Below are 26,294 nucleotides of genomic sequence, written 5' to 3'. Positions count from 1 at the left end.
ATTGGGTATCTCTCAAGATTGTGGTGTGGTGTGGGTTTGATTGGGCGTCCAATCCAATCATCACGATCTAACAATGTGCAATGATGACTCACATTTGCATCCCCTCTCCTCATGGATCACTACTACTGATCGTACCATTGTCTTGATTAGTAGTAGTTGTTGTATTAGTGTTGTTGATGTCATCGATTGTGACTGGACTGCCAATTGGTTGCATTTCAATTGAAATTTGGGTGTTGTTGTTGTTGTTGCTAGCAGACGTTGTTGTTGTAGAGGTTGTTATTATTGTTGAGGGTTGTTTGTCATTATTATTGTTGTTGTTCTTTCTTTGTTTACCAAGTTTAATGACAGAGACGGTTGAAGAGGTATTGTCTTTGTTGGAAGAGTCATTACTACTAGAGTTGGAAGAGGTTGATGATGTTGGATCGTTGGAGCGTTTGTTGTTGTTGTTGTTGTTGTTGGATCGGATAAATGAAGATTGTTGTGATGACAGTGGATGTGGTTGTTGGGGATATTTGTAGGCTTTGACAACCGATGGATTGATAGGACGTAGTGTAAAGTAGTTCCAAGGTATCTCGGCAATAGCAATCATCTCAACGATAGCTTCAGTCGTCTCAAAGACAAACGACAAAAAGTTTGACAGATGACGCCAATTATTGTTGGTTGGGATCTTTAAAATGATGGCAAAGATCAAGTCACGGATGAGTACAGCCACCACAAGACCAATCGATACTAAAGCCAGAAACTTGATAGAAAAGACTACTTTGGCAGGTGCCTTACTTCTCTTTTTAGAACTTGTCATCATCCTACTGAGTATGAGACCAAACGAAGCATACATAGTTCCCAACACAACCAATATAATCAAGAATCCAATTGTAAAATATCTATCAGCATGTGTCGGTGAATAAATGGCAACAAATATATTACCTAGTGTAAATAAAAAACATGCTATCCAAATCAATATTGAATAACTAAATATTCTTTTTGATGTCTAAAATCAAATCAAATCAAATTAAATAAAATAAATAATTAATTTAAATCTCTTTTGGATTTTTGTATAATTAAATGTCAACATTACCTCCATTCTAACTCTTTTAGCAATATATAAAGTAAAGAGTAATTGCATCCAAAAACTACCAATGAATATCCAAGATTGTAGAGTAAAAAAAGTGACAAACATTCTAACAAAAACAGTTGAAGATGTAAATCCTTGATCTTTGGTTTCTATAAATACTCCAGTATAAACAATTCTTACTTGAATATATTTAAGTAAATAATAAGTAAGTACTTTTTGTTACAGGCTGAAGAGTATTGTTTTACTTACAAGCAAGGAATATAGAGATTCCAAGTAAAACAAGGAATCTAGGATTAATGACATTACGCCAATGTTGGTATTTAATCTCATAGAATGTTTGAACAGAAGCAGAAAAACTAATGGCAGCAGACACCACGATTCTAAATACCAAAAAGGCTAAAACTAGTTTATCAAGTGAATCATTCTCTGTAAATGAGTTTGGTGTAATCATTTAATCTACTATCTCCGATACTCTATCTATACTTATTATACAATTCTTGTTATTGTTTTTTAAAAAAGGTGATCTTTAAAATATTATTATTAATCACATAAATAAATAATAATGTACTCTGTTGTGTTCTTCTGATTAGTTGTTGTAAAGATAAAAATAGATGTTGATGTATTTGTTGAAAATTTAAAGATATAAATAAACTCTGATGATGAATGGTGAAGATGATGAACTTATTTATTTTTAAACATTAGAAAGAAGGAGGGGTTGGGCTGATTAGATGAAATCGAATGGTGGTGTATCGGGTTGTGTGTGAAAGTAGTTTTGAGTGTTTTTGTTGAATTCGTTCAATTATTTAATATTGTATCCCAAGACCATCATCATCGACTTAAGATCACCCATTGCATGCAGTGAGAGTGGGTCGAGTGTCGCTTCGAATTCATTTGGTTTTAATTTAGCGGGCGGGCGAACTTTCAAAATTCGAAAAAATAAGATACAATCGATTTAAAAGGAAACTAACTAACTAATCGTATCTCATTAATTTATCTGTACAATATTGAATTCAAAAGTATTGTATTCATTCATACATAATGAATAGAAATAATCATCATCATCAAAAGAGAAAGAAAGAAAAGGAAATAGAGGAACAAGAACAACAAGTCAATGATGGAGATGATGAGATAGAAGAAGAATCAATAACAACTGAAATCTCAGTTGTTAGTAACAAAGAAGCATTATCAGCATTCCTTCAAAACAAACCTAAAGAGTTTATAGACTTTCTAGTTGACAATAATATACCACAAGATTCATATGACATCAATCTAGATGATCTACCTAGATTCATTAGATTAAACAATCGTCTCATACTTGAAGATGGTCATCATCAAGATGGTCATCATGATACCAAACAACAAACAGTCAAACAAATTGAACAAGAACTTAAAACACCTTTAAAAGAATTGGCATGGTTACCAAACTTTTATCAATTAAAGTCTACTGTTGGTATATCTTCTTCACCTAGGTATGTACAAATATGTCAGAATGATTTGATTTGATGACATGTGTATTAACATTACATTATCGTCTATATATTATAATAGTTATAAAAAAGGAATAATGTATGGAATGGATGCAAGTAGTGGAGCAGCTATACTTGCATTGGATCCACAACCAGGTGACAATGTATTGGATATATGTTGTGCACCTGGAACCAAGTTTTGTATGATTGCCGATTTGATCAAGGGACAGGGATCAGTGACTGGTGTCGATATATCACCAAGTAGACTTGGTTCATGTAAGACTGTCATCAAAAAATACAAAATACCAAAGGCTAGATTGTTTCAATGTGATGCTACAACATTCAATATAAAAGCACCATCTTCTTTGGATCCATTACCTCATTTATCAGATACAAATGTAAAAAAGAGATTAAAAAAGAAACAAAAAAATGATAAAGAACAAGATAAAGAAAATGTAAATGGAGAAGGAGAAGAAGAAGAAGAGAAAGAATTGGAAAATACAACAACAACAACAAATATAGAAAAGAAAAGAAAATCAAAAAAGAATACGAAAAAGATTAAATATGATTTACCGGATTTATATTTCAGTACAGATTACTTTATGAGATATTCCAATTCATTGTACTATGATAGAGTTATAGTTGATGCAGAGTGTAGTTTGGATGCATCAATACGTCATTTAATTCAATATAGTAAAATTGGAAGGAATTTCATTCCATCAGAATTGACTGAATTAACAAATTTACAGGTATCTATTATAAATATATATATATATATATATCTATTCGACAACAAAAAGATACTAAATTAAATTTATTATTATTTTTGAAGAAAAAACTATTACAAACAGGATTTAATTTATTAAAAGAAGGTGGAGTTTTAGTTTATAGTACATGTAGTTTTTGTAAAGCAGAGAATGAAGATGTTGTAACTTGGTTACTTGAAAATAATCCAAATAGTCAACTTGAACCTTGTTTTGGTGATACTGACAGAGACACTGAAAGTGATGGAGATGGACAATCAAATCAAAATATAACAGTTGTTCCATTTAGTAGAGGTTATATTAAACATACATATAGATTTTATCCGAAAAATGGTACAAGTGGAATGTTTATAGCTAGAATTGTAAAGATGAAATCAACGACAACAACCACTAATTAAAAATACAAGACAGCAACAACTTTCAATTTAATTGTTACATATTTAAATATTTGATATATAATAATACATTTATTTTTATTTAAAAAAACATCCTAGCTATTTGTTATTGTTATTATTTGCTTGGTAGTAAGTAAGTTGAGTAGAATAGAATAGAAAAAAAAAAAAAGACCTAGAAAGAGTTATTTAAATCCCTTTCCATAATTATTATTATTGTTGTTGACATTTATACAAATTTTTGATTGATTAAACTAACTATTATTAATATTATTAGATGATTATATTATTATTATTAATCCCATTATATCTATCTACTTATTTTGAAATAGATGATCTACGTTCTTCTTTTGCTTTTAAATGTAATTTTAATTCATTTTGGAAAGCAATATTTGTACCACTTGAAGAAAGTGATTGTGGAGCCAATGGACTATGTTGACCACTACCACTTCCACTATTTGATGATTTTTGGGTATTTGTTGGAACATTACTACTACTCTTTGATTTGGAAAGAGCAATAGTCTTTGTTGCTTTCTTTGGTGATAGGTTTGGAGAAGATGATTGGGATTGGGATTGAGATTGTTCGTTTGATTTAGATGTCGAGGATGATATACTACCGTTACTATCACATCTTACAAGATGTTTGTTTATAATAATCTTGGGTGAAGACATTGATAGTTGATTTCGAGATGGATGAGGTTGATGTTGTTGCATCATTGTTGGAGTTAATGAACGACCATTATTATTATTGATAGAGTTGTTAGACGACAATGACAATGGTGATGGAGATGGAGAGATGGTGGTGGTGGTGCTACCTGCGCCATTCGGAGACGATGATGCAGAGGTGGTGGTAATTGTTGGTACAGCCAATGATGACCCAGTGGAATGCTTTAGTAGCGAGGCCGGGGATCTTGGTGGAGGGGTTGGTTTGGCCTTGACAATACTAATATTGCTAATGGCACTGTTGGTAGGTTTGGAAAATGTAATGGATAAAAGAGATGTCGACCGAGGTGAAGATGGTAATGATGATGCAGTAGTAGTACTATGGGTTGGTGACCCACAAGACATGTTTCGTGGTGATGGTGTATTTAGTTGTCGGTTTGTCGTATAACAAATGTTTGGAGTTGGAGTGGTAGTAGGGTATTCAGTATCGGCCATACAGTCCAAACTATTGGTCGAATTAGTTCTTTCTAAAACTAGAATACCACTATTACTAATAATTGATTTTTCATTATTATTATTATTGTTGTTGGTGTTGATTGGTTTAATTCTATTATTACTATTTTTGTTGTTATTATTATTATTATTATTTACAATATCGATAATTTCTTGACATTCTTTAAGTTCATCCAAAGTAACTTGCATCTTTTTATATTTTTCGACTGCAATTGAGGATGATGATAATGAAGCAGATCCTTGGTCGTTGGATCCTAATGACATTGATCGAATTCTTGTTAACTCTTCCTCTTCTTCTTCTTCCTCTCCTTCATCTTCATCCATTTCAACAGCAGATGAATAATAGTCGTCAAGTATTTCTTGAGCTCTTTCTTCTTCGTCTACTTCCATGATACCTTCATTTTCCTTGTCTAGGTTATATGAATGTTTCTTTAACAATGTAAAGTGGTGAGGATTGGTACTGGATCGAGTGCCGGCACGTGGGAGTGTCAATGCTTTGACGTTTTTGGTTTCAACAGACGACTGAACAGATGCTTCAGTTTTTGGTACAGGAACCGAGGGAGACGACCAAGACCGAAACCGATGTTTCGAGTTGTGATCGTTAAAAGTCTCTTCCAAACCAGTATCATTGTCCTTGATACCTAGTGGTCGCTTTAGTAGCTGTTTGGAGCTGATCGACTTGGTCGTTGGCGAATGAATCAATCGGTCACGTTTATGTTCCTCCATCTCGATTTGTTCGGTCATGAGGAAATAATCCTTGTTGGAGACTCGGTCGCGTAGCAAGTGTATTTCATTGGGCACCTTTTGGATACCATTCGTAATAGAGTGACCCACATTTTGTATACCATTGATTAGATTGTTGGTCGAGTTTTGGAATGCACCACTCTGATGAATCGTACCATTCCGCAAGACATAATGATTGCCATGGCTATTTGGTGGTCCTCCAAGATCCAATTGGATACCATTATATTGTTCATCCATAATCACCATTTTTCACAAATTATAATATTATTATTGGAGTAGTAGAAATTGGTTACTTGAAATTTGGAATGGAAGAAAAAGAAAAAAAAATATCTTTTAGATTTTATATGTATATAAATAAAATAAAATGAATTAATTATTAATACAATGAATAAATAAATAATATATATTAAAATATTATCTCTTTAATATCTTTTTTGTGATATAAAGATGTGGTAGTGGTGAACGATATTGTGTTGTGAAGGAAATGAATATTAAATAATATAATGTAATGTGTGAAAGTTATTTATTTAAAACAAACTATGTTGGACAAGAAAAAAAAAGAGTGTTATATATATGGTTGTTTTTTTTAGATTTAGGAAAGATGGATAGATAGTTTGATAATTCGACACTCTTTTATAATTTTGCTGTTCGTTGGGTTTGTGTATGGTAATATTGAACGATGAAGATATGGATAGATAGATAGGATAGATAGAGATTCTTTTGTAAAAAAAATAATTTAAAAATAAAGTTGGTGTACTGTACTGCTTACTAAATGTTTGTTCACTGTGTTGCTCTCTGGGTAAATATAATACTTGTTATATATAACACCCCTACCGCTGCCTGCAAACAAGGTGTTGCTTACGTCGTTTTCCTCCTCCACCCCCGAGTGAACAAGCAATGGAACAGGACAAATATAGAGGTTGAATTTCAATAAGCAGCCTCTGGACAATATTGTGTGAAGACGGACAAGAAGAGGTGGATGATGGATGACAAACGAGATCAACAATGGTAAAAATTAGACAAATATGGTAATCCAAATAAAAAAAAAACGGCGACAATAAACAAAAACAGTAGTTTTGCGCAATCGTTTAATTGAATACCTCGAGGATGGAAAATAAAAAAAACTACAATGGAATTGAACAAGTTGTTGTTGTTGATGCGATACTTTAGTACTAAAGTATGTTGTATGAAAGTGGATGAATCTATCTTTCTATCTATCTATCTTTAAAATAGCAAACTGTTTGATGATTGATTTTAATTATCTTTCTTTAAACTCACTTTCAATTGAACATCAGGTGTCAGAAGTATTTGTAGTCTAAGTAGTAGTTCTTATAGGAATTTAATTGTTACAACATATATTTATAGAGTAGATAAATTAAACAAAAAGTGAGATGATGAACAAGGATTTGTTGTTTGACTGCAAACATTAATGTTTGAAGTTTATATTTTTAGCTCTTCTTCTCTCTCACTTTTGAATTGTTTTGTTGCGTGGTAAATGTATGGATGGATGACTGTTGAAGAGTGTCTTTTGTTTTTTTTCATTCACTTTCTGCAACAACACAATGTATATTTATATATATTGATAAAGGAAGAGGAAGGATAGAGAGAGCTGGGAGATAAGTACTTTAAAACGCTCACACACAAAACACAAAAGGTGGAAAAAGAGAGAGATAAATACTTGAAGACAAAGGATGAAATGAATCGTATCATGGTTTTGGATGGAATATTTTGGTGTCAGTCAATGAACACAAAACACTCTCTCTATCTCACACACACAAACACAACCTACCTCTGTCTGTCCTCTTTTAAAACAAATTTTTAGATCTAGTTTTATCTCTCCCTGTCATAACACAAGAGAGGAGAGGTGGTGGTATGGTACTGGATTGGAGTGAGTGGTTGTTGTAAAAGAAAGACAAGGTCTTGTGAACCAAGTGTTTTTAGGGTTTTGAATGGGTTGTTGACAATCAATAAATAAATACAAAAAATGTAGATGATAGAATGAATGTGTGTGACCGTATAACCCTCTTAGATGGGCTAATAATAATAATATTTCTTACCTTTCTTTTTTTTTTTTTAAGTTTACTTGATTGTGTTTCCTATGCCAACAAAAAACTACTAAACTATACTTATTAATAATTATAATAATTATAATAAATACACAACTAACTAGTCTATTAGATATTTAAATATATATTAGAAATAAATAAAATGAATGATTTATTAGTTTGTGTGTGGGTGATGGGGAAAAGATGAGAATGATGATGATGAAGGGATGGGAAACTAGGCTGTCGGTTATGTGTGTGTGTCGTTTAATCACTTTTAGTTTAGTGCCTATATTATATTATAGAGTAGATATCTATATCACCCTGATGTAAAATAATTAAAAGAAAAAAAACAATTGATTTGGGGACAAACAACAATGCAACTGTTTTCGGACCTTCTAATAAATACTTGAAAGGAAAAAACTAAAAGTCGAATGATGATGATGATGATGTTTGCTGGTGTGTTTGGATGCTTGCTTGTCAACAACGACGATGATATTTTTTGTATTGTAGCCTACCCCTTCTAATGTAACATAATAAGCTAGCTGAGCTGGGTGGTACTGTCAGAATCCTACTTTACTGTGTTGTGTTGAATGGAGTGTGTGTGGTACTGCTTGCCAGAGTTGTGTTTAAAAATAATTTAAAAAAAAAAAAAAAAAAAAAACAATGATTGATTGCGAAGAGGATTTATCTGAATTGATCGTGAATGAATGTGAAACATATGTCCCTGAGGAATGGGTGACGGGTGACCACCACCAAAAGTCTAAACTTACCGAGACACAAAATGACTGACAAACTAATTTTTTTTTTGTCGGTTGGCTAAGGCTCCACTTGTTGTGGTTATTTAAATCTCTACTTTGAATATTTGACAATGAAAATGAAACCCAAAGGTTCCAAGTTTAGAGGGTGTTGGTTAATCAAGACGATTATTGTTTTTATGTGGTGAGGCATATGACTCGACTGCTGGCAGATATTTTTTTAAATTGGTCACCCCCGACCTACAATATAGAGGGTGACCAACAACTGTGCAGGTTTTTCAAAAAAATCAACATCGTTGACTGAAGATGGAAATTGCAATTTGTTGTCGGTTACCTCACCTCCTACTAAATTACAAAATAGATATCAATTGATAAGCACCACCCACAGGAATGATACCCTATGGTGGTTGGATATTTTTAAACTAGTATACACCTCCTAATACAAACTTGTTGACCAGTTTGCTCGTGTTTGTTGAAAACAATCTTTTGAAGTTTGGAGAATATGTGATGATAATGTTTACAATCAATCCCCTTCATTTCATTTCCTTGGTTTGTTCATCTAGCATCTCAATGACTCAATCCGCTCTAGAAACTAAACACCACCACCAATGGCAAACTTAAAAGTGATATGTGTTTTACCAAGATGGAAATGAACTATTTTAAAAAAAGTTACCATATCTTGTGCTACTCCTATATCCTATTAAAATAAACATATTGTTACTTTTGGGAATTGTGTGTGTAAACAGATAAATTATAAATTACCTCTGATGATTGAATGATTCATCGAAGTGAGTGGCAATAAGTGAGCGAGGGTGATTTAAACCATGAAATAATACCTACAAGTGTGGTGTGTATCTAGTGATAGATCAGAATATCATTTATGTGTTGTGTTTCACCCACTGTTGTTTTTTCAACTGTTTACTCTTGAGTGGTGTTTAGCTGAAGTTCATTGTTGTTGATTGATGATGTGGATTGAATTTCAAATAAAATACTACTCCTGTTTTCGACAACCTCCTAGTTGTTGATTATTTTTTTGGTTTGTGTCTTTAATGACATGACTTGTATTTGAATTGTTGTGTTGCTTTGTTGATGATCATCCAAATGACGACTTTAGATTTTAAAATTGTATCGAGTTTGAAATGGCATTTGATAGAGTTGGGTACATATTCTGATTTGAACAAACAATACCAACATTATTTGACAATAATCTGCCAACAGAATAATCCAACTTGTTGCCTTTGAAATCTCTGACAATACCTCCAGCTTCTTCTACCACAATCTGACCTGCTGCATGATCCCAAATACATTCCTTGTAATTGACGTCGGTTAATCTAACATAGACATCACTATCACCTCTTGCTACCATTGCATATTTACATTGACTATCAATCCTAAAATAAAATAAAATAAACCAAATAAATATATTAATATTAATTTGTTTCTTTTTCTCTTTTCTCTTTTCTCTTTTCCATTCTCTTACTTTAAAGCATCTTTAGTTACACCCATATGAGTTGAAATCTTTTTGTTTAATTCATGACCAAAACCTCTTGATACAAAGCTTTCTGTAAAGATTGCTTGCGATGGATCTGATTTGGAAGAGACGTTGATTTGTTGTTCAGCGTCACTGCCCAATGCGATCATAAAGGAACCTCTTCCTCGCTGAGCAACAAAGATGCAACCCTTTGGTGAGGATGGGTTGTGTGTTTCCAATGGCAACGAGGGGCATCCCAACACACCCAAGACAGGTTCATTGTCCTCCATGAGTGCAAGTGCAATAGCATACTGATCGCGACGCAAGAATCCCAACGTTCCATCGATCGGGTCCAAAGTCCACCATCTCTTTGTAGCAGGTTGCTTGATACGTCCCTTGTCCAAGACAACCGACAACTCTGTCTCGTCGATCGTAGACTTTCTATCTTGTTGTGCAAACTGCTTAAAGAACTGCAACACCTTTGCTTGGACGAGTGGTTGTTGAGCGAGTGTGTCGGCATCCTCTTCTGCTACAAAGTCGTATTCAGTTGATCCGTCCATCTCTTTGGTCATTCTTGATAGCTCGTCGATGATCAGTGCTTGCACAGTGTAGTCTCCGACAGTGACGGGAGACTTGTCATTCTTGCTGATGGTTTCGTCATTGACCAACGATGATTGTATTTCAACACATGCTACGCATGCTCTCTTGACTGCTTCAAGTGCAACCTTTCTTAATTGATTTAAACATAAACTACTAGTAATAGGAATCGACATGATATTTTATAAAAAAATAATGTATTACCTTTCTATTTTTGCAAGGTCTTATTCAACCCAAAATTAGAACTTCAAATTTTTTTAAAGATAAATTTTTGTCGAATGTGTACACTGGTCGAACTTGTAAATGGGCGATGAAAATAGATTGATTGGAGGGATGGTCGGTTTTTTTTTTTTTTTTTGATAATAGCAATACGTTGTCTAACCTTTGAATTCATTCACCTACACTTAATATTATACAAATACACATTTTAACAATATCAAATAGTTATAGAAAATTATAATGAAGAAAACTCAAACGAAATTTAAAAATTATTGCAAAGCTCATCATCTTTGTTACTTTGGTATAGACTGCAAAGATAAAGCGAAGTGCCACAACAATAACAGATCACACATATGTGTTTATGAGCGTCAGTATCTTTGTTCCCAAACAAGAGAATGGTGCATATTTGATCATTTGGAGGATATTGATAGTGCACCCATACCTCAAGGACCAAATCCGGTACAGGCCAATTTCGCTCCTCTCTCCAGCTCCTCAGATCATATCACCGAGGATAAAAAACGAATAGAGTCTATTGCTAGTATCAAAGAATGCGTCTCTCAACCCTCAAAACATTTGTCCTCAACTACTGAAGATCAGCCCAATCACCAACAAAAAAGTCCAGATGTTATGCATAACACCACTAGCACCAGTTCACAACAAACATCCAACATCTCGTCCAAACAATCTCCTTTAACGCCATCGACTGGTTCAGGATCTAGAAAAACCAATAGTAAATTCAAACCAATCCAATGCAAAGAGGCAGATCGAATCAAGTCAATTTTAGGTGAATTAAGTTCCGAGATGGATTATTCTTTAATGGTCAAATATCAAAATAATCCACATTTTGTTTGCTATTTGGCATTGGTTTCAAATTTATATGTAAAAGGTGGAAAAGAAAGATCTGATCCTTACCTTCAATGTATGTTAATAATATTTTAATAATGGTTTGTTTCCTTCCTCTCTAATGAAAATTTTCAACAGCACAAAACAGAGAGAATATCGAGAAAGAGTGGGAAATTCGTTCAACAACATGCGGAGAATTATCTCAACCCGCATATGATTGCATCAAGTCAATCAACAAGAAGTGGTGGGTCGATATTCATCCTCTTGAATTGAAAGAAACTAAAGATGAATATAATCCAGAGAGAATTGTTCCAAAGGTCTCTGTTTGTGACCAACACTTCCAAGAGATTAATTTTTCTTTCCCTCCAGGTCTAAAAATCAATATTTCAATCGTCCAATCGGACCCAATGAGTCCAAAGCATCTGGCAAAAAATGTATCTGGTACCAGGGATTGTATATCATTTAAAAACATGAACGAAAAAATGAAAGAGATATTCGGTTGGAGAGATCCCAAATCTCCATATTCATTTTCGATTACAGATATTTATCCATTTGTAAATAATAGGTATGAAGAATTAATTATAAAAAGAAATTTGTTTTTTTTTAACTAATAAATATTTAAAATATCTAATTATTAAATAGTAAAATTGGAATCCCAGGTGATGGTCTCCAGCACATGATAAATAGAGCCATTGAAATTGTTAAAAGCAAACCGAGAATCATTCTTCTATGTGGTAGGGCCCCACAAAACATCTTTAGATATCATTTCAAAATTGAAGACAAACAAGATTTTTACTTTATCAACAATGGAGCTGAAAGAATCTTGGTTGTAGAGTCGTATCATTTCTCGAGAATTAATTTACGAAATAGAGAGAAAAGTTTTGCTAATAAAATGGAGAGAGTAAAGAATTACCTAAAGACTGGAGAGATGGTTTCGGTGAATGAAACTCTACAACAAATAACAAAGAGAGGTGGGGGTCCCTCCCGATTTGTGAACCTCCTCAAAGAAAAGGTTAACCTAGTTACTATTTCACAACCAAAACCAGATCCAAAGGATTCAAAATCCAATATTTTAAAGGGCCAATCCGATAAAACCAAAGATACTCAAAGTATAGACACAAACATTGATGGACTCAGTTCTCAAATTTCCTCAAAGTCCCAAACCAGTGACTTTGGACACCAAATAGACAACAATTGCTTTGGGAACCAAACAGACAATGGCTCTGGGCATCAAACAGACAACAATGGGTTGAGACACCAAAGAGAAGGGCTTAACAACAATACCAATTTTTACAATCCCCCTGTATCTAAACCCTCAACACCACTGAATGGGTCTGCTTTTGTCAACCTAAATGGTTTCAATCCTCCAACCCAATTATCCACGACAGAGGAAAATCTGAAACTAGACTTTTCCCAAGTGAATCCAAAAGAAATCAATGTCCCATCCTATTCTAATCGATTAAATAATAATAATAATAATAATAATAATAATAATAATAATAATAATAATAATAATAATAATAGTAATAATAATAATAATAATAGTAATGGTAAAAGTAATAATCCCATCATACACAACTATATTGAAAATATGGATAATCTTACTTCTGACTTTGGTCAAAAATTACTGATTTCGAAACCCAAATCAGACTCAGAGGATTCTTATTCAAATTCCAATGTTTTGGATAATGCCATTGATAATAATAAGAATAATAGTGTCATAGACACCAATGGCTTTGGACCCATTAACAATTCCTCTGTATCTCAAACCTCAGCACCACTGAATGGGTCTACTTCTGTCGATCCTCCAACCCCATATTCCACGACAGGAAAGATTCCTCCAGACCAAAATGCATTTAACAATAATTCTCGAAGAGGTCCAACAGGTCCAACAGGACCCAGAGCATTAAATTCCCCTCCTTCAGCAGACAAGACTTATGTGAAAATTGGTAACGGTGACAAATACCATTACATAGCCAGAGATGGACAACGTACGTTTTGTGGTGAATTTAAAGTTGGAGCGGCCCGATACCGATCTCCAGCAGGAGATATTTGCAAGAGCTGTCAATCGTCACCCGATCAAAATAGGTAGATCACCATCATCTAGGTATTAAATAAAGAAATAATATTGTTTTTATAAAGTTTTTAAAGGATTAAGTAAACTATCAGTTTCCAAAGATGGTTTTGAATGTATGGTTGGCGAATGAATTGGAGTTCTAAGGTTGTCATTGATTTTGGCTTCACCGCGAGACACTGAAATTTGAGAAGAGAGTTTGAGGAGATCGAGCCACCATTGCTTTTGTGGACGACGATACTTGTGGTTGATGCCTTCAGACATTTCTTGGAGAGGAGTGAAAACAATTTTTCCCTTGATAAAGCCGATGCATCCTGAAAGATCGGTTTGGCGATTGTCAATGACCTCGGTTTGAAGGAGTTGGAAGAAATGGTACATGAGACGAGACGCGTTGAGACGGTCGAGTGGCGAGGGGATACCACCCTGTTGAAGATGGCCGAGGATAGACTCACGTACATCAAACAGGTGCTTACCCTCTTCTTTGAAGAGTTCATAGATGAATTTGGTAGAGTAGGTTTCAGAGGCACTTTCACTCTTGATGATGAGACCAATCTTGTGTTCACGCTTGAAACGGTCGACAAACATGTTGAGATCGTCTACGAGCGTGTTGATGGTGATACCCTCTTCCATGGTATAGGCACGTTCGGCACCACTAGTCAATGCAGCCATCGAGCATAGGTAACCGCAGTGGGCACCCATCACCTCGACTACAAACAGACGGCGACTGGCGACAGCCGACTGCTTGATCTTGTCGAGTGCGTCCAAGATGTTGTTGAGACATGTGTCGGCACCAATCGATGTTTCCGTGCCTGGCACGTTGTTGGCAATGGTACCTGGTGCGCACACCAACGCCACCTTTTGCAAGTACGAGTATTTGGCACGGAACTTGGCCAACTCGGTGATACCAACATAACCATTGTACCCACCAAACATGCAGATGGCGCCAATATTGTTGTCTTGCAATGTCTTGATGATCGCGGCAATATTGGATTCGTTAGGGGTCGAACGGTTGGTGCCCAGCTCGGCACCACCCATCACCGACCACCCATTACAAGTCATCCATGTCAACTCTTGCAAGTCACCCTTGGCCAGACCCGAGAACCCGTTAAACACACCAAACACACGGTACCCTAGATCGATACCAAGTCTTGTAAACGCACGGACTGCTGGATTCATACCCGGCGATGGTCCACCGCTATGGAGGATCGCAACGTTGAACCCCTTCTTGGCGACTGGTGATCGTTTCAAATTGGCACAAATGTTGAATATAGTGTGTGCCTCTTGAAAGATACCACCTCTGAGCTTGACAACATCGGCAAACTTCTTTTCTCTGATCAATGCGCCGATTGCCTGTGTCTCCTTGACTGCCTCCATCAAGGGAGCACGCACCACACGGTTACCGTGCATACCAATCAACACGGGTTCCAATATATTACCATTGTAGAGATAATTGACTGCTTCAACAGCCATTCTAGTCGATACATAACGATCGCAAAACGATGGGATACCACCTCTCTGCACATGTCCAAGAATGGTGATTCTAGCATCATGACCAGCCTTTTTCTCGAGTACATCTCTAACATAACCCGGTGAGATTGGCTTTCCATTGCTATCGATGGATCCTTCGGCGACAATCACCAAACTACATCTTCTTCCCGACAATCTACCCTTTTCCAAACTCTCCACCATTGCATTCTCCCATCCTTCCTCTGGTGGACATTCTGGTAAAAGAATATAATCTGCACCAGTTGTTAATCCACTAACTAATGCTAACCACTAAATAATAATAATAATAAATAAACAATCAAATAATTAATAATTAATATTTAATATAGATATTTGGATAGTTTCTACATACACCACAATTTCTACCCATAACTTCAATGACAAAACTTCTTTGATGACTAACAGCTGTACTGAGGATAGCATCGATAGCTTCCAAGATTCTGTGACAAGCAGTATCAGCACCGATTGTGATTTCAGTACCACACATATCATTGTCGATAGAACCAACCAAACCAACGATGCCAAGTGTTTCATGTGTCTTGAAGGTCTCCTCATCGATTGCCTTGTCTTCAACCAACTCTTTCAAAAGACTAGCCCATTCACATCGAAGTAGATTGGCACCTGTCAAACTACCATCACCTCCAATCACCAATAGATTATTAATCTTGTTCTTGATCAAATTAAATGCTGCTTTCTTTCTACCTTCTCTTGTTCTAAATTCTACACTTCTTGCTGTACCAATAATAGTTCCTCCCTAATTCAAATCAATCAAATCAAATTAGAATTTAATTTAATTCTCTATATATTATATTAAACATACTCTATTAATAATACCAGCAACAGAACCCCAATGTAATGGAATGATAGAATCAGTTACCAAACCATTGTAACCTTCACGAACAGCAAATACTTGAGCACCTTTAATGAGAGCAGCTCTAGTAAAGGCACGAATAGCAGGATTCATACCACAACTATCACCACCTGATGTGAGAATAGCTATTCTCTTCTTTTCACTGCTCTTGTCATATGTAAAATCTACAATCTTTTCTTCTTCTTCCATTTTATATATATATTAATTTGTTGTAGAAGAAGAACTACTTTAATACTCTTTTAATAATTATTATATTACAAAAGCACTGTATTGATCAATGAAAAACTGACACACCATTGATGAAGGTTGCAAAAAAAAAAGAAAATAATATATTGCCAGGTCTTGAAGTTCATTGTTTTTGGCATAATCAATCGAACAATTTTTCCGCATTAGGCAATGATCTTGTATGTCACTACTGTAACGTCATGTGATAGTCTGCTGACCTTCGAACATTACACAATGTTTATGAAAAAAAAATGGGAAATATTTATTTAAGTTGATTTACAATATGATTCTTCTTCTTTATATATATGTATAATTGATATGATTTGTTTGTACTTCTTCTTTACACATAGAGAGAGGAGAGGGACAGATACACTAATTATTTTCAAAATAATTGAAGAATTGGTTTGTTTTGTTGTTGATTTGATTGTTTTTTTTTAGAAAGGTTTAGGTTCCTTTAAATTGGCAAGTTCAGCATTGAGATTATTGATTGTTTTTGCCATTTTGAATTGTGCATCGCTATTTGATTTACAATCTTCCAACCACTTGTCACACTGTTGTTTGATCTTTTGGCGCTGGTAGTAAAAGTGAGCGTGAATAATATCCTTAAAGTAGGCGGGTGGCTTTTTGATCATGTCGACCATAGCCCACTCGATTGCGGCAATACGAATGGTCGAGTTGTAGTTGAGAGAGGATGCACGACCTTGAGCCGATCCCATCTGTGTCTCATAACCCGGTTCGTTAAAGAAAGGCTCTGGAACGAGAATCAACGACTGGATAGAGACAAGCACCTGAAGTAGAGTACTGGTGTTGGGGTTCCAATTCTCACCTTCTCCACCTGACCATGTACCGAGGAGTGACAAACACACCTTTCCGCTATTGTATAGGTTGGGGTTGAAACGAACAGTACCACCTCCAGTAGTGAGCAAAGTGACGTGTGGAGGTGCAGCGGGATAGTTGGCGGGGAATGTAATGTGGAAGAGGAAGCAGCCAGCACTGTACGGTGTGTCGGCTGGCCCTGTGATGAGTGCTTCCATAGTGTCCATGTGGTTCTCGTCAACACGTACAAAGACAGAAGAGTCAAAAGTGAGCGGAAGCGAGTGCACCAAACCACCCTGCTCTTGTGCAATACGAAGGATTCTTGATTGACTGTTTGAAGAAGATGTCTTGGCACCCAAATTAGCCATCTCAAACATGTGTGACTTTAATAGATTACAATACTTGGTGTCGACTGCTGTATCCACCTCTCCTGGAATTCGCAGTTGCACTGCTCTTGCACTTTCCAATTTTCTCAACTCATCCATCATTGATTTCAATTTCGTCTGAACCTTTTTATTTACAACTAACATTAAACTTTGAGCTTTTAATGCTTTTCTCCTACAAAAATAATAATATAAATATTAGTAATCCATTAATCCATTAATATATTAATCTTTCAATTTATACATACTGAGTTTCATCTAAAACTTTGAATACAATTTCAATTTGAGTTCCTGCAATAGCTAGGAATTCACCTAATGATTTTGTCTATAAATTAAAATTAATATTCAATTAATACATATGTAACTTTTGAATTTTAAAATATTATTGATATTCATACTTGATAAGATAATTGAGAGAATAATGGAACAAATGATTCATAATCTACAAGAGTTTCGATTAAAGTAAATATTGATATAAATAGATCTGAATGTCTTTCAACGTCAAGAGGAGCAATATCTCTGCAATAGCTTTCAAAGAATGGGATGAGACATGATTCTTCCAAGACATCAAAGTTTGGTTGATTTTTTTTGACTTCCATCTCGATGGCATTGATGAGCGAAATTGTTTCAGAGTCACGTTCCTTTTGAGCGGCAACAAATGCTTCGACATTCCATCCCTGTGTTCCTCCACGTCCATAACCGGTGCCCTTTGCCCAGTATTGGCCCTTTGCGTCTTTGGGTTGATCGGCCTTTTGCTTGGTGATGACATTTGCAGGCTTGACAATACTCGATGGCAAACCATACTTTAGATTCGCACGTGGTACAATGTTACTGAGCAATTCCAAACGGAGCAAATAATGCTCAATCAAAGAATATGAACCAGAGTTTTGTAAGGAATTGAGTGGGTTGTTGACGTCCAGTTGTGCGTATTTCTCTAGAACCTCTTTAAGATGATTCAATACAAATCTCATATCACAAATTGGATTCCAATTTTCAAGTGTAAGTATTTCTAAATGTGCAATCTAAAAAAAGTAAAAAAAAAAAAAAGAAAAGAAATATTAATATTAATATTTCTTATTTATAATAATGGATTTATATTTTGTGGAGATTGAATAATTTAATTAAAACATACCTTTCCAATCATGAATCCTTGTAATCTAGGTCTAATAATTTTTAAAGTTGGTGGATAGAATGGATAAAGATCTTCTGTGAATAAAACTTGTAATTCGACATAGTCCTAACCATCATTAATTAAATAAATAAAGAGGTTGGTTAGTTTGTTTGTTTGTTTGTTAATAACATTTCATTTCCACCATGTTTAACATACATATTCAAATTCCTTTTTAACTTGTTGTAATTGTTGATGAATCTTTGATGATTGATCGAATCCAAATATTTTAACTTGCCACCAATAGATGTTATCGTCGATTGGTTGAGCAGAGAAACCCAATGAATGTACGTTTTGCATGATACTAAACAGATCGTTTGTCAAGATACCAAAAGCCGCATCACTACTGAAAATGTTCGATACCTTTGGATCCTTCTTTTTCTTTTCTCCAAGTTGTGCTCTAATCTCTTGTTCCTTTTTTGCCCATACTTTTTTCATCTTTAATGTTTGTAATCTAAACAATGGTTGAAATCATATATAAGTATTGGTATCATAAATATTTTTGGATCGCATGATCGTTTAAACATACGCTTCTTGGAATTCATCATTCTCAAATGCATCTTCTTCATCTTCTTCCATGTCATCTCCAAAGTCACCATCTTCGTCCATTTGATCTTCATCCTCATCTTCATTGTCAGAGTCGTCTTCATCTTCTTCTTGTCCATCATCATCTTGATCTACATCAATGGTAACCTTGTTACTGGCATTTCTCTTTTTAAATTTTCCACAATCAAAAATGAAAATAATAGAGAGAGAGAGAGTTAATTTCATGATAACAAGTGTATAGTTTGTTGTTTGTTTAAATGTTACACATACATTCCTGTAAAACTTGTAAGCTAAAGACAAGATATCACTAAAGGATGCAATATTGGTATTGAGCGGAATGTCTTCATTTAATTTGCTGATCCATCCTTCGCATGACTTTTCTTTTGAAATGAATTTCTACAATATAATATGATATGTATGATACGATCAGGTCTGATTAGTAACAAACTATAAAATCATCATCTTTCATTGATCAACCTACAAATGACTTTAAATCAGCTATATCGATAGGAAATGAAATATGAATTTCAAAGCCCATAAAGAGTAGCTCTACTGTACTCTTGGTGGACTGTAACCAAATGTATTCCTCTGGATTGTCTTGAGAGGTAGTCCATACCTCAAATTGTTTCTCAAGATTTCCTGCCATCTAATCTTATCTAATCTAATCTAATCTTTATATATATAGTTAGATGGTGATGGTTGATTGGTATGATGATATTTGTTGATGATGATACTACACCTCCTCTTTCTATCTGTCTATCTATCTATTATCTCTATTTGACGTATATTATCTGTACTATATTGCTATCTTTGAGAATGAATAAAGAAAAATTAAAAAGTCCCATTTTAGGAGTATTATTTTCAGTGATTAAAATTCAAGAGTTCACCCCCACAATCAATTAATAAGTTGAATGTTGCCATTTATTTTCGTTGTAATAAATATATGACCATCCAGATAATTTACTTTAACAATGGAATAGAATAGATGTAAATGGTTTGTAGATATAAATAAAAAGAAAAATAGTTTTTATTATCTATATAGTTTCTGGTTTTTTTTTGGACATGGATTATCAGGAGGTTATTATTGATTATTAATAGTATCTATCGTTTGTGTATGTGTGTATAATGAATAAAAAGCATTGTGTCTAGAATAATAGCTACAATGTGATTTATAACCGAATTGAATGGTTAACTATGTTGTTTTAAAAGATAAATAAATGTTGATGGTAGTTGGTTGGGTTTGGAGTTGGTTGAGTTGAGCTGGATATTATAATTAAATATATTAATGATAAATTGGATCTAAATAATAAAATATTCTATTTGGATCCAATCTTGTTAGGAAATCGATTGGCAAATAGGTTTCTTTGACTTCTACCAAAATAAAGTCCACCTTTCTTTGGTGATATGTCAAATGTTCATACAAAACTTTGGATACTTCAGGTGAGATTAAAGCATTGTTTGTTGGAGGTCTAAAAGATAAACAAAAAAAAAAAAAGTTAATAATCAAATATAAATGAATATTAATAATATTAATTGTTTGAGGTGTTCGACATACGTTTGAGAAACAGAATAGAGATTGATATTTTGAGGGAAGGTTTGAACTACTTCAGCCACTCTTTTAACAATTTCAACAAAGGTCATTCCCTTTAAGATTTCGAGTTTAAATGAAAATGGAGCATCATTGTTGATATTCTTATAATTCAAAATCTGGAATGTAATAATAACCTTGTTGTAAACAAAATTGAAATAATCTGATACAAATGGTAATTGAGCTTTCTCTCTAAATAAATAAATAAATGGTTGTTAATAAATAAATAAATGGTTGTTAATAATTAATTAATTGATTAAATAATTAAATCTAAATAAAAATATTTACCTTAATGGTTGAATCTTTTGACAATAAATAATATCACCATGATTGACACCATAGGATTTGAGAGTACGATTTGGATCGAGTTGATAGAGCAGATTCATTGAGAATTCACCATAGAGCAACAATGGACTGTCGACAGTATTACCAATCTTTTGGTTGAGGAACGGAATAAAAGCAGACAGTGGAATGACAGTGTATGATACCTTGGAGGCAATAAACTCAATCTTTTGCTTGCAAGAGTCATAGTACTTGAAAAAGATCAAACAATAGTCTGCTTGAATAGGATCAAAGAATAGATTCTTATCATTTGGTTGAGGTGCTGATGATACTTCCAAATGGAATCTCATTTCAAGTCCACTAAAATGAGAAATATATTGATTAACTAAAGAAAGATAGGAAAAGATAATTAATAAATATTTAAATATATATATTCTTTTGGTTTTTTTTAGTTTCTACATACAAATATCTTCATCATCTAAAATAACAGGACATCTTGCAACCTTTGATGGTTTTTGATTGGGATTGTGATCCCAGAACCAAATTCTTTGTCTTTCAAAAGAGATACCATAGATCATTTGGATTTGTAACTTTAATTCCAAGAGAGTAGAAGTCTTTCTGATCTTGATTGGTTGGTGATTACTAAAGTCGATCAAATCAAAACAATTGGTCTTTTCAAAATCAGAATCCATTGTCAACTTGATCGTATGATAATAGTATGCTTCTTCCTCTGTCTTTTGTTTGGCAATTGTCTCTGGTGTCAATACATCATCTTCCTTGTTCATATGAAGTTTAAGATGTTTTGATCTTTCATTTGAATATCCCAATAAACTAAAAATAAAATAAATAATTAAATATTTATCAATTAACAATTATTATTTAAATATATACATACTGTTTAGTATCCAAAATTGATTGAGATAAGAAATAAATAGTAACCTTGACAGTGACAGTATCATCTTCCATAAATCCAGTTGCCATATCTTTAATCGTCTCTAGTGAGATGAATTTCTTGAATCCCCAATTTACACTACTATAACAAAAGGTATGGAAGGAATCTAAAATTAAGAAATAGAAATAATTAATTTAAGATCTAAACTTTTCTTTTCTTTTTCTATTCTTTTTTCATTTCTTCTTATTCTTACATTTCTTTTCAGATTTAGAAGGATTTTTCTTATTTACAACTTCTAAAATAAAACAAATATATTGTCTAATCTTTGGTTTTGTCTTTGGATCGACATAGTCTAAATACAATGAGAAAAAGTTTTGTACAGAGTTACCTTTTGGAAAGATATAGAATCTCCATTTGGTACGGTTTAAAGCAAACACTGGAGAGTAGAATGATTTGTCGAGAGTGGAAAAATTGTGAATGTCAAAACAGAATGAACCAGATTCTTCCTTTAATCGGTTCTTGGAGTGAGAACATTCATCGATGAAATTATATGGTAATGCAATCGAGTTTGATGGAGATGGATGAGATACCGATGGATAACACTGATTAACAAAGTTATTGGTGGTAGTAGTAGTAGTGTTGGTGGTATTGGCAGTGTTATTATTATTGTTGTTATTGTTAATATTATAATTGGTTGCTATTCTGGATTCAGTATTATTTACAGTTGGTTGGTTGGTGGTATTCGCTGATGACAATAACATTTCTTGTTTCAAATGTTCAAGAAGGAGTAATTGTTGCGATTTTTTGATGGGACTATCTACAAGGTTGGTGTTGGTGTGATCAAAAGGCAATGGTTTCAAGAAATCCGATGATATAATAATCAATTCCACATTGATAATGATCGTATCGTTCTTTATAAATCCATACTTTGGATCATTAAGTGTTGAAACCTTCATAAACTTTTGAAATAACCAACTAAATGAATTATATGAATAAATATTACTTATATCTAAAAAAATAGAAAAATAAATAAATAAACAGAAAAGGAATTGATTAGATTATTATTATTAATATTATTATGTGATTGATTTGATTGCTTACACTTTTTAAAACTTTTTGAAGGATTAACTTGATTGACAATTTCAATTGCAAATGATATATGTTTTCTCAAGAGTGGTTTAGTTTTGATATCAACCAAATCCAAATAAATTGAAAAATAATCGGTCAAGTTTTCGAGTGGATAACTAACCAATTGCCAATTACTTCCTGCTATATTAAATGTTGGAGAGAATAGCAGATCGATATTGGGATTCTTTTTTGAAGGAAATGTAAACTTTCCACAATCTGGATTATTTAAATTTGAATCAATTTCAAAACTATAAAATAAAAATAAAAAGAAAAAAAGAATTAATTAAAACTCTACAATATATATAATTTTTTTTTTTTTTTTTTACATACTTTGGAGAAGGTTCATCACAATTTGAAGACATTACAGTAAATTCGATATTGATAATGATTGTATCGTCAACAATGTAACCAAGATCACTATTTAAAAGTGTTGAGAGTAGAACAAATTTGGGGAAACCAAAGTTCATATTTTTATCGTCGTATTGATGGTCGACCCATTTCTTTAGATTCTTTTCAGGATATTTTTGGTTGACAATTTCGATTGCAAAAAAGAGATGTTTGCTCATCAATGGTTTAAACTTGACGTCCAACAAATCCAGATACACTGAAAAATAATTTGGTGAAGAATATCCATTTGGAAAGATATAGATCCTCCAATTCGATCCACAAACATAATAAGTTGGAGAATAAAAGTTTTCAAAATGATGACTAAAATTCGTTAAACTATAACTAAATTTACCATATGGTTTTGCATTTCTAAAAGAATAAATAGAAATTAAAAATAAATAAATAATTCAAAATATATAAATAAATATATTATGTCGACATACTTTGGATCTGATTTATCTATTGTACCAGAATGAGATTGAATTTCCACTTTGATTTTTAATTTATCTTGAATAAGGAAACCATTTTCAGTCTTTAATAAAGTTTGTAGTGAAAGAAAACTGACAAAACCCCAATTTACACCTTTGAATGAAAACTTGTGTTGTGATGCTAAATAAATTTAGAAATGGAATTTGAAAATGAATGAAATATCAAAAGTTAGCAAGACTGTTATTATTATATCTTGTAGTTGTGTTTAAAAATCGACGATCGACACCTCCATATCCTCCAATGGTGGTTTTTCGATTTTCCAACTTTTTTTTTGTTTTTTTTTTTTTGATTGGTTGTTGTCTACTTGCACATACTTTTCTTGACATTCTTTTTCGAGTCACCTTGATTGATAAGAGTTAACGTTAGATTGGCATCTTTTTCAAATAATGGGTTGACACCAATATCATAGTAATCAAGAAATATAGATATATTTCCTGGACTATTATTACCTTCTGGAAATATTAATAATCTCCTAAACAAAAATAAAAATTAATAAATTAATAAATATATATACAATATTTGTTTAATTGTTTTGTTTTCTTTTTTCCTTACCAATTTGAATCACATAAATGAAATATAGGTGTATAGAAACTTTCCTTGTAATTGGAAAAGTTTGATATCTCGACAGTCTTTGAACCTTGAGTGGGAGTATTAAAGTCTTCTCCTCCTCCAATTGTGACGGCGGAGCTCAAGGCATCTTTGGCACCAGTGATTGGATGAGCAGTGTTGGTGTTGGTTGGGTTTGAACTTCCTTGTGCCTGTTGTGAGGAGTTACTGCTACTGCTGCCGCTGCTGCTGCCGCCGCTAGTGTCAAAGGTGAAACTCATCATCGAACTGAAAAAATACTTTAAGTAATCTATTTTTGATGAGATGCTAGTGTCGTACGAGATCGTAGTTGGAATCGCCTTCAAAAATCTTTTAAAAGCGTTTCTTTACGTAATCTCTACTCTACAATAATAAATAAATTAAAAAGGAAGTAAATTAATATAAACTGTATATATATAGCTAATGGAAAAGGGAATGTGAAAGGAAAAGAGAGGGATAAAACAATAAATTAAAAAAAAAAAAGACACAAATTTAATTTAAATTATGGTTGGGTTGAGTTTGGGTTGTACAAAAAGTAATGAGTGAGGTGATGTGAGGTGAACTCAAGTTGAAGTAAGAATGAGTGGATGAGGATGATGATTAGATATCGGAAATCCAAAAAATAAAAAATGATTGGAATAAAATAATAATACTATTATTATTTCAAATAATTATAATAATAATAATAATGGTAATGAGAAAAAGGTTGTTGTTGTTGTGTCTTGTGAAATTAATAAATATTAATGACTGATAGATACTAGGACAAGTAATGAAAGAAAGGAAGGAATCTTCAATCACTCAACCAACAACAACAACAACAACAACTGCAGCTCCTCCAACCAAAAATAACCAATCAATCAAATTTGGTTTTTAAAAAAAAATATGAACAAATAGGTTTTTTTTTGTTTTTGTTTTCATGGATGGTGATTGAAGATGAAGAGGTTTGACTGAACCGTCACTGTCAATATAAATATATTTATAGTTATTATTATTATTATTATTATTATTATTATTATTATTATTATTATTATTATTATTATGAATGAATTATCATATATATGCAAAAATAAATATTGGAATGATGGAATGGAATGCTAACTAGTTTCGAAACTATGTCGACCAATATTGTGTACTGTACCTATACTCTCTATGAATGGTTTTATATAAACCTTTTATATGGTTGGGAATCAATCAATCAATGAATAAATGAATGAATGTATGATTTGTGTACAATCAAATATTTAAATTATATATAAATGTATATGAATTATTATTGTATTATTATTTGATTGCGCTTGTTTGTTGTTGGTTACTTGTTTGATTGATTTGATTGATGATGTTGTTCTTTGTTTTTCTATTCCTCTCACTCTCTCTCTATCTCTATCGATGTCTTTCTACGCAGTTCAATAAGGAGGAGAAGGAAGATGGTTGGGTTGTATTTTTGATGTTTGTTTGTTGTTTGTTGTTTGTTTGTTGGTTTGCTTCTGTTGTACGCTACGCTAGCTCTCTCTGTTGTGTTGCATTATATTAAATTTTTAATTTAATTTGGACTTTTAAAGTAAAACAGACCCACCCCTTTCCTTTCTTGATACAAATTTTAATGAGAGTACATGGTTTATGTGTTGGTTGTGTTTAGTGTGTGTGTGTGTGTGATGGTCTCATCGACAACGGTGGAGTTGAGTTGTGTGTGTGTGTGTGTTTGTGTGTTTGTGTGAGATGAGATGTATGGTAAGAGGTCTATAAACCAACCAACCAACCAACCCTCTACTCTAATGATATAGATTGCCCCCCTCCTATCACATAATAATAC

The 26,294-nt window shown here is 33.3% G+C and overlaps 11 protein-coding genes across 11 annotated transcripts; 3 read left to right on the top strand and 8 right to left on the bottom strand.

The window, feature by feature from the left end:
• Positions 1-109: 109 nt before the first annotated feature.
• On the bottom strand, positions 110-589 carry DFA_01666 (uncharacterized protein; the record flags this gene model as incomplete). Its single annotated transcript, XM_004359573.1, has 1 exon — positions 110-589. One exon carries the CDS (start codon positions 587-589, stop codon positions 110-112), a length of 480 nt encoding a protein of 159 aa, XP_004359630.1.
• Positions 590-677: 88 nt separating this feature from the next.
• On the top strand, positions 678-905 carry DFA_01665 (uncharacterized protein; the record flags this gene model as incomplete). The annotated part of the gene is made up of 1 exon (XM_004359572.1): positions 678-905. One exon carries the CDS (start codon positions 678-680, stop codon positions 903-905), a length of 228 nt encoding a protein of 75 aa, XP_004359629.1.
• Positions 906-1,009: 104 nt separating this feature from the next.
• Positions 1,010-1,523, bottom strand: DFA_01664 (uncharacterized protein; the record flags this gene model as incomplete). The annotated part of the gene is made up of 2 exons (XM_004359571.1): positions 1,010-1,251; positions 1,322-1,523. The coding sequence occupies 2 exons, from the start codon at positions 1,521-1,523 to the stop codon at positions 1,010-1,012; spliced, it is 444 nt and encodes a 147-aa protein (XP_004359628.1).
• Positions 1,524-2,110: 587 nt separating this feature from the next.
• Positions 2,111-3,700, top strand: DFA_01663 (Putative nucleolar protein; the record flags this gene model as incomplete). Its single annotated transcript, XM_004359570.1, has 3 exons — positions 2,111-2,541; positions 2,621-3,287; positions 3,371-3,700. 3 exons carry the CDS (start codon positions 2,111-2,113, stop codon positions 3,698-3,700), a joined length of 1,428 nt encoding a protein of 475 aa, XP_004359627.1.
• A 312-nt stretch (positions 3,701-4,012) lies between these two features.
• Positions 4,013-5,860, bottom strand: DFA_01662 (uncharacterized protein; the record flags this gene model as incomplete). Its single annotated transcript, XM_004359569.1, has 1 exon — positions 4,013-5,860. One exon carries the CDS (start codon positions 5,858-5,860, stop codon positions 4,013-4,015), a length of 1,848 nt encoding a protein of 615 aa, XP_004359626.1.
• A 2,709-nt stretch (positions 5,861-8,569) lies between these two features.
• Positions 8,570-8,951, bottom strand: DFA_01661 (uncharacterized protein; the record flags this gene model as incomplete). Its single annotated transcript, XM_004359568.1, has 3 exons — positions 8,570-8,654; positions 8,678-8,759; positions 8,846-8,951. The coding sequence occupies 3 exons, from the start codon at positions 8,949-8,951 to the stop codon at positions 8,570-8,572; spliced, it is 273 nt and encodes a 90-aa protein (XP_004359625.1).
• A 55-nt stretch (positions 8,952-9,006) lies between these two features.
• DFA_01660 (3'(2'),5'-bisphosphate nucleotidase) lies at positions 9,007-10,658 on the bottom strand (the record flags this gene model as incomplete). The annotated part of the gene is made up of 3 exons (XM_004359567.1): positions 9,007-9,111; positions 9,598-9,805; positions 9,895-10,658. 3 exons carry the CDS (start codon positions 10,656-10,658, stop codon positions 9,007-9,009), a joined length of 1,077 nt encoding a protein of 358 aa, XP_004359624.1.
• A 283-nt stretch (positions 10,659-10,941) lies between these two features.
• On the top strand, positions 10,942-13,551 carry DFA_01659 (uncharacterized protein; the record flags this gene model as incomplete). The annotated part of the gene is made up of 4 exons (XM_004359566.1): positions 10,942-11,620; positions 11,683-12,109; positions 12,187-13,483; positions 13,525-13,551. The coding sequence occupies 4 exons, from the start codon at positions 10,942-10,944 to the stop codon at positions 13,549-13,551; spliced, it is 2,430 nt and encodes an 809-aa protein (XP_004359623.1).
• A 127-nt stretch (positions 13,552-13,678) lies between these two features.
• pfkA (6-phosphofructokinase) lies at positions 13,679-16,184 on the bottom strand (the record flags this gene model as incomplete). The annotated part of the gene is made up of 3 exons (XM_004359565.1): positions 13,679-15,394; positions 15,477-15,878; positions 15,945-16,184. 3 exons carry the CDS (start codon positions 16,182-16,184, stop codon positions 13,679-13,681), a joined length of 2,358 nt encoding a protein of 785 aa, XP_004359622.1.
• A 470-nt stretch (positions 16,185-16,654) lies between these two features.
• DFA_01657 (Ubiquitin-conjugating BIR-domain enzyme) lies at positions 16,655-19,779 on the bottom strand (the record flags this gene model as incomplete). Its single annotated transcript, XM_004359564.1, has 8 exons — positions 16,655-17,594; positions 17,668-17,744; positions 17,818-18,441; positions 18,552-18,656; positions 18,747-19,041; positions 19,117-19,296; positions 19,404-19,423; positions 19,615-19,779. The coding sequence occupies 8 exons, from the start codon at positions 19,777-19,779 to the stop codon at positions 16,655-16,657; spliced, it is 2,406 nt and encodes an 801-aa protein (XP_004359621.1).
• Positions 19,780-20,335: 556 nt separating this feature from the next.
• DFA_01656 (uncharacterized protein) lies at positions 20,336-24,726 on the bottom strand (the record flags this gene model as incomplete). Its single annotated transcript, XM_004359563.1, has 12 exons — positions 20,336-20,432; positions 20,555-20,602; positions 20,689-20,913; positions 21,010-21,388; positions 21,467-21,834; positions 21,899-22,061; positions 22,149-22,904; positions 22,997-23,271; positions 23,354-23,779; positions 23,854-24,019; positions 24,214-24,371; positions 24,452-24,726. The coding sequence occupies 12 exons, from the start codon at positions 24,724-24,726 to the stop codon at positions 20,336-20,338; spliced, it is 3,336 nt and encodes a 1,111-aa protein (XP_004359620.1).
• Positions 24,727-26,294: the final 1,568 nt, after the last annotated feature.

Source organism: Cavenderia fasciculata (assembly GCF_000203815.1).
Source record: "Cavenderia fasciculata unplaced genomic scaffold Scf_Dfasci-F-a-25c12.r2-5, whole genome shotgun sequence".
NCBI classification, from domain to species: Eukaryota; Evosea; class Eumycetozoa; order Acytosteliales; family Cavenderiaceae; genus Cavenderia; species Cavenderia fasciculata.
The sequence above is the reverse complement of the archived record's forward strand: the minus strand, read 5'-3'. Positions and strand labels throughout refer to the sequence as shown.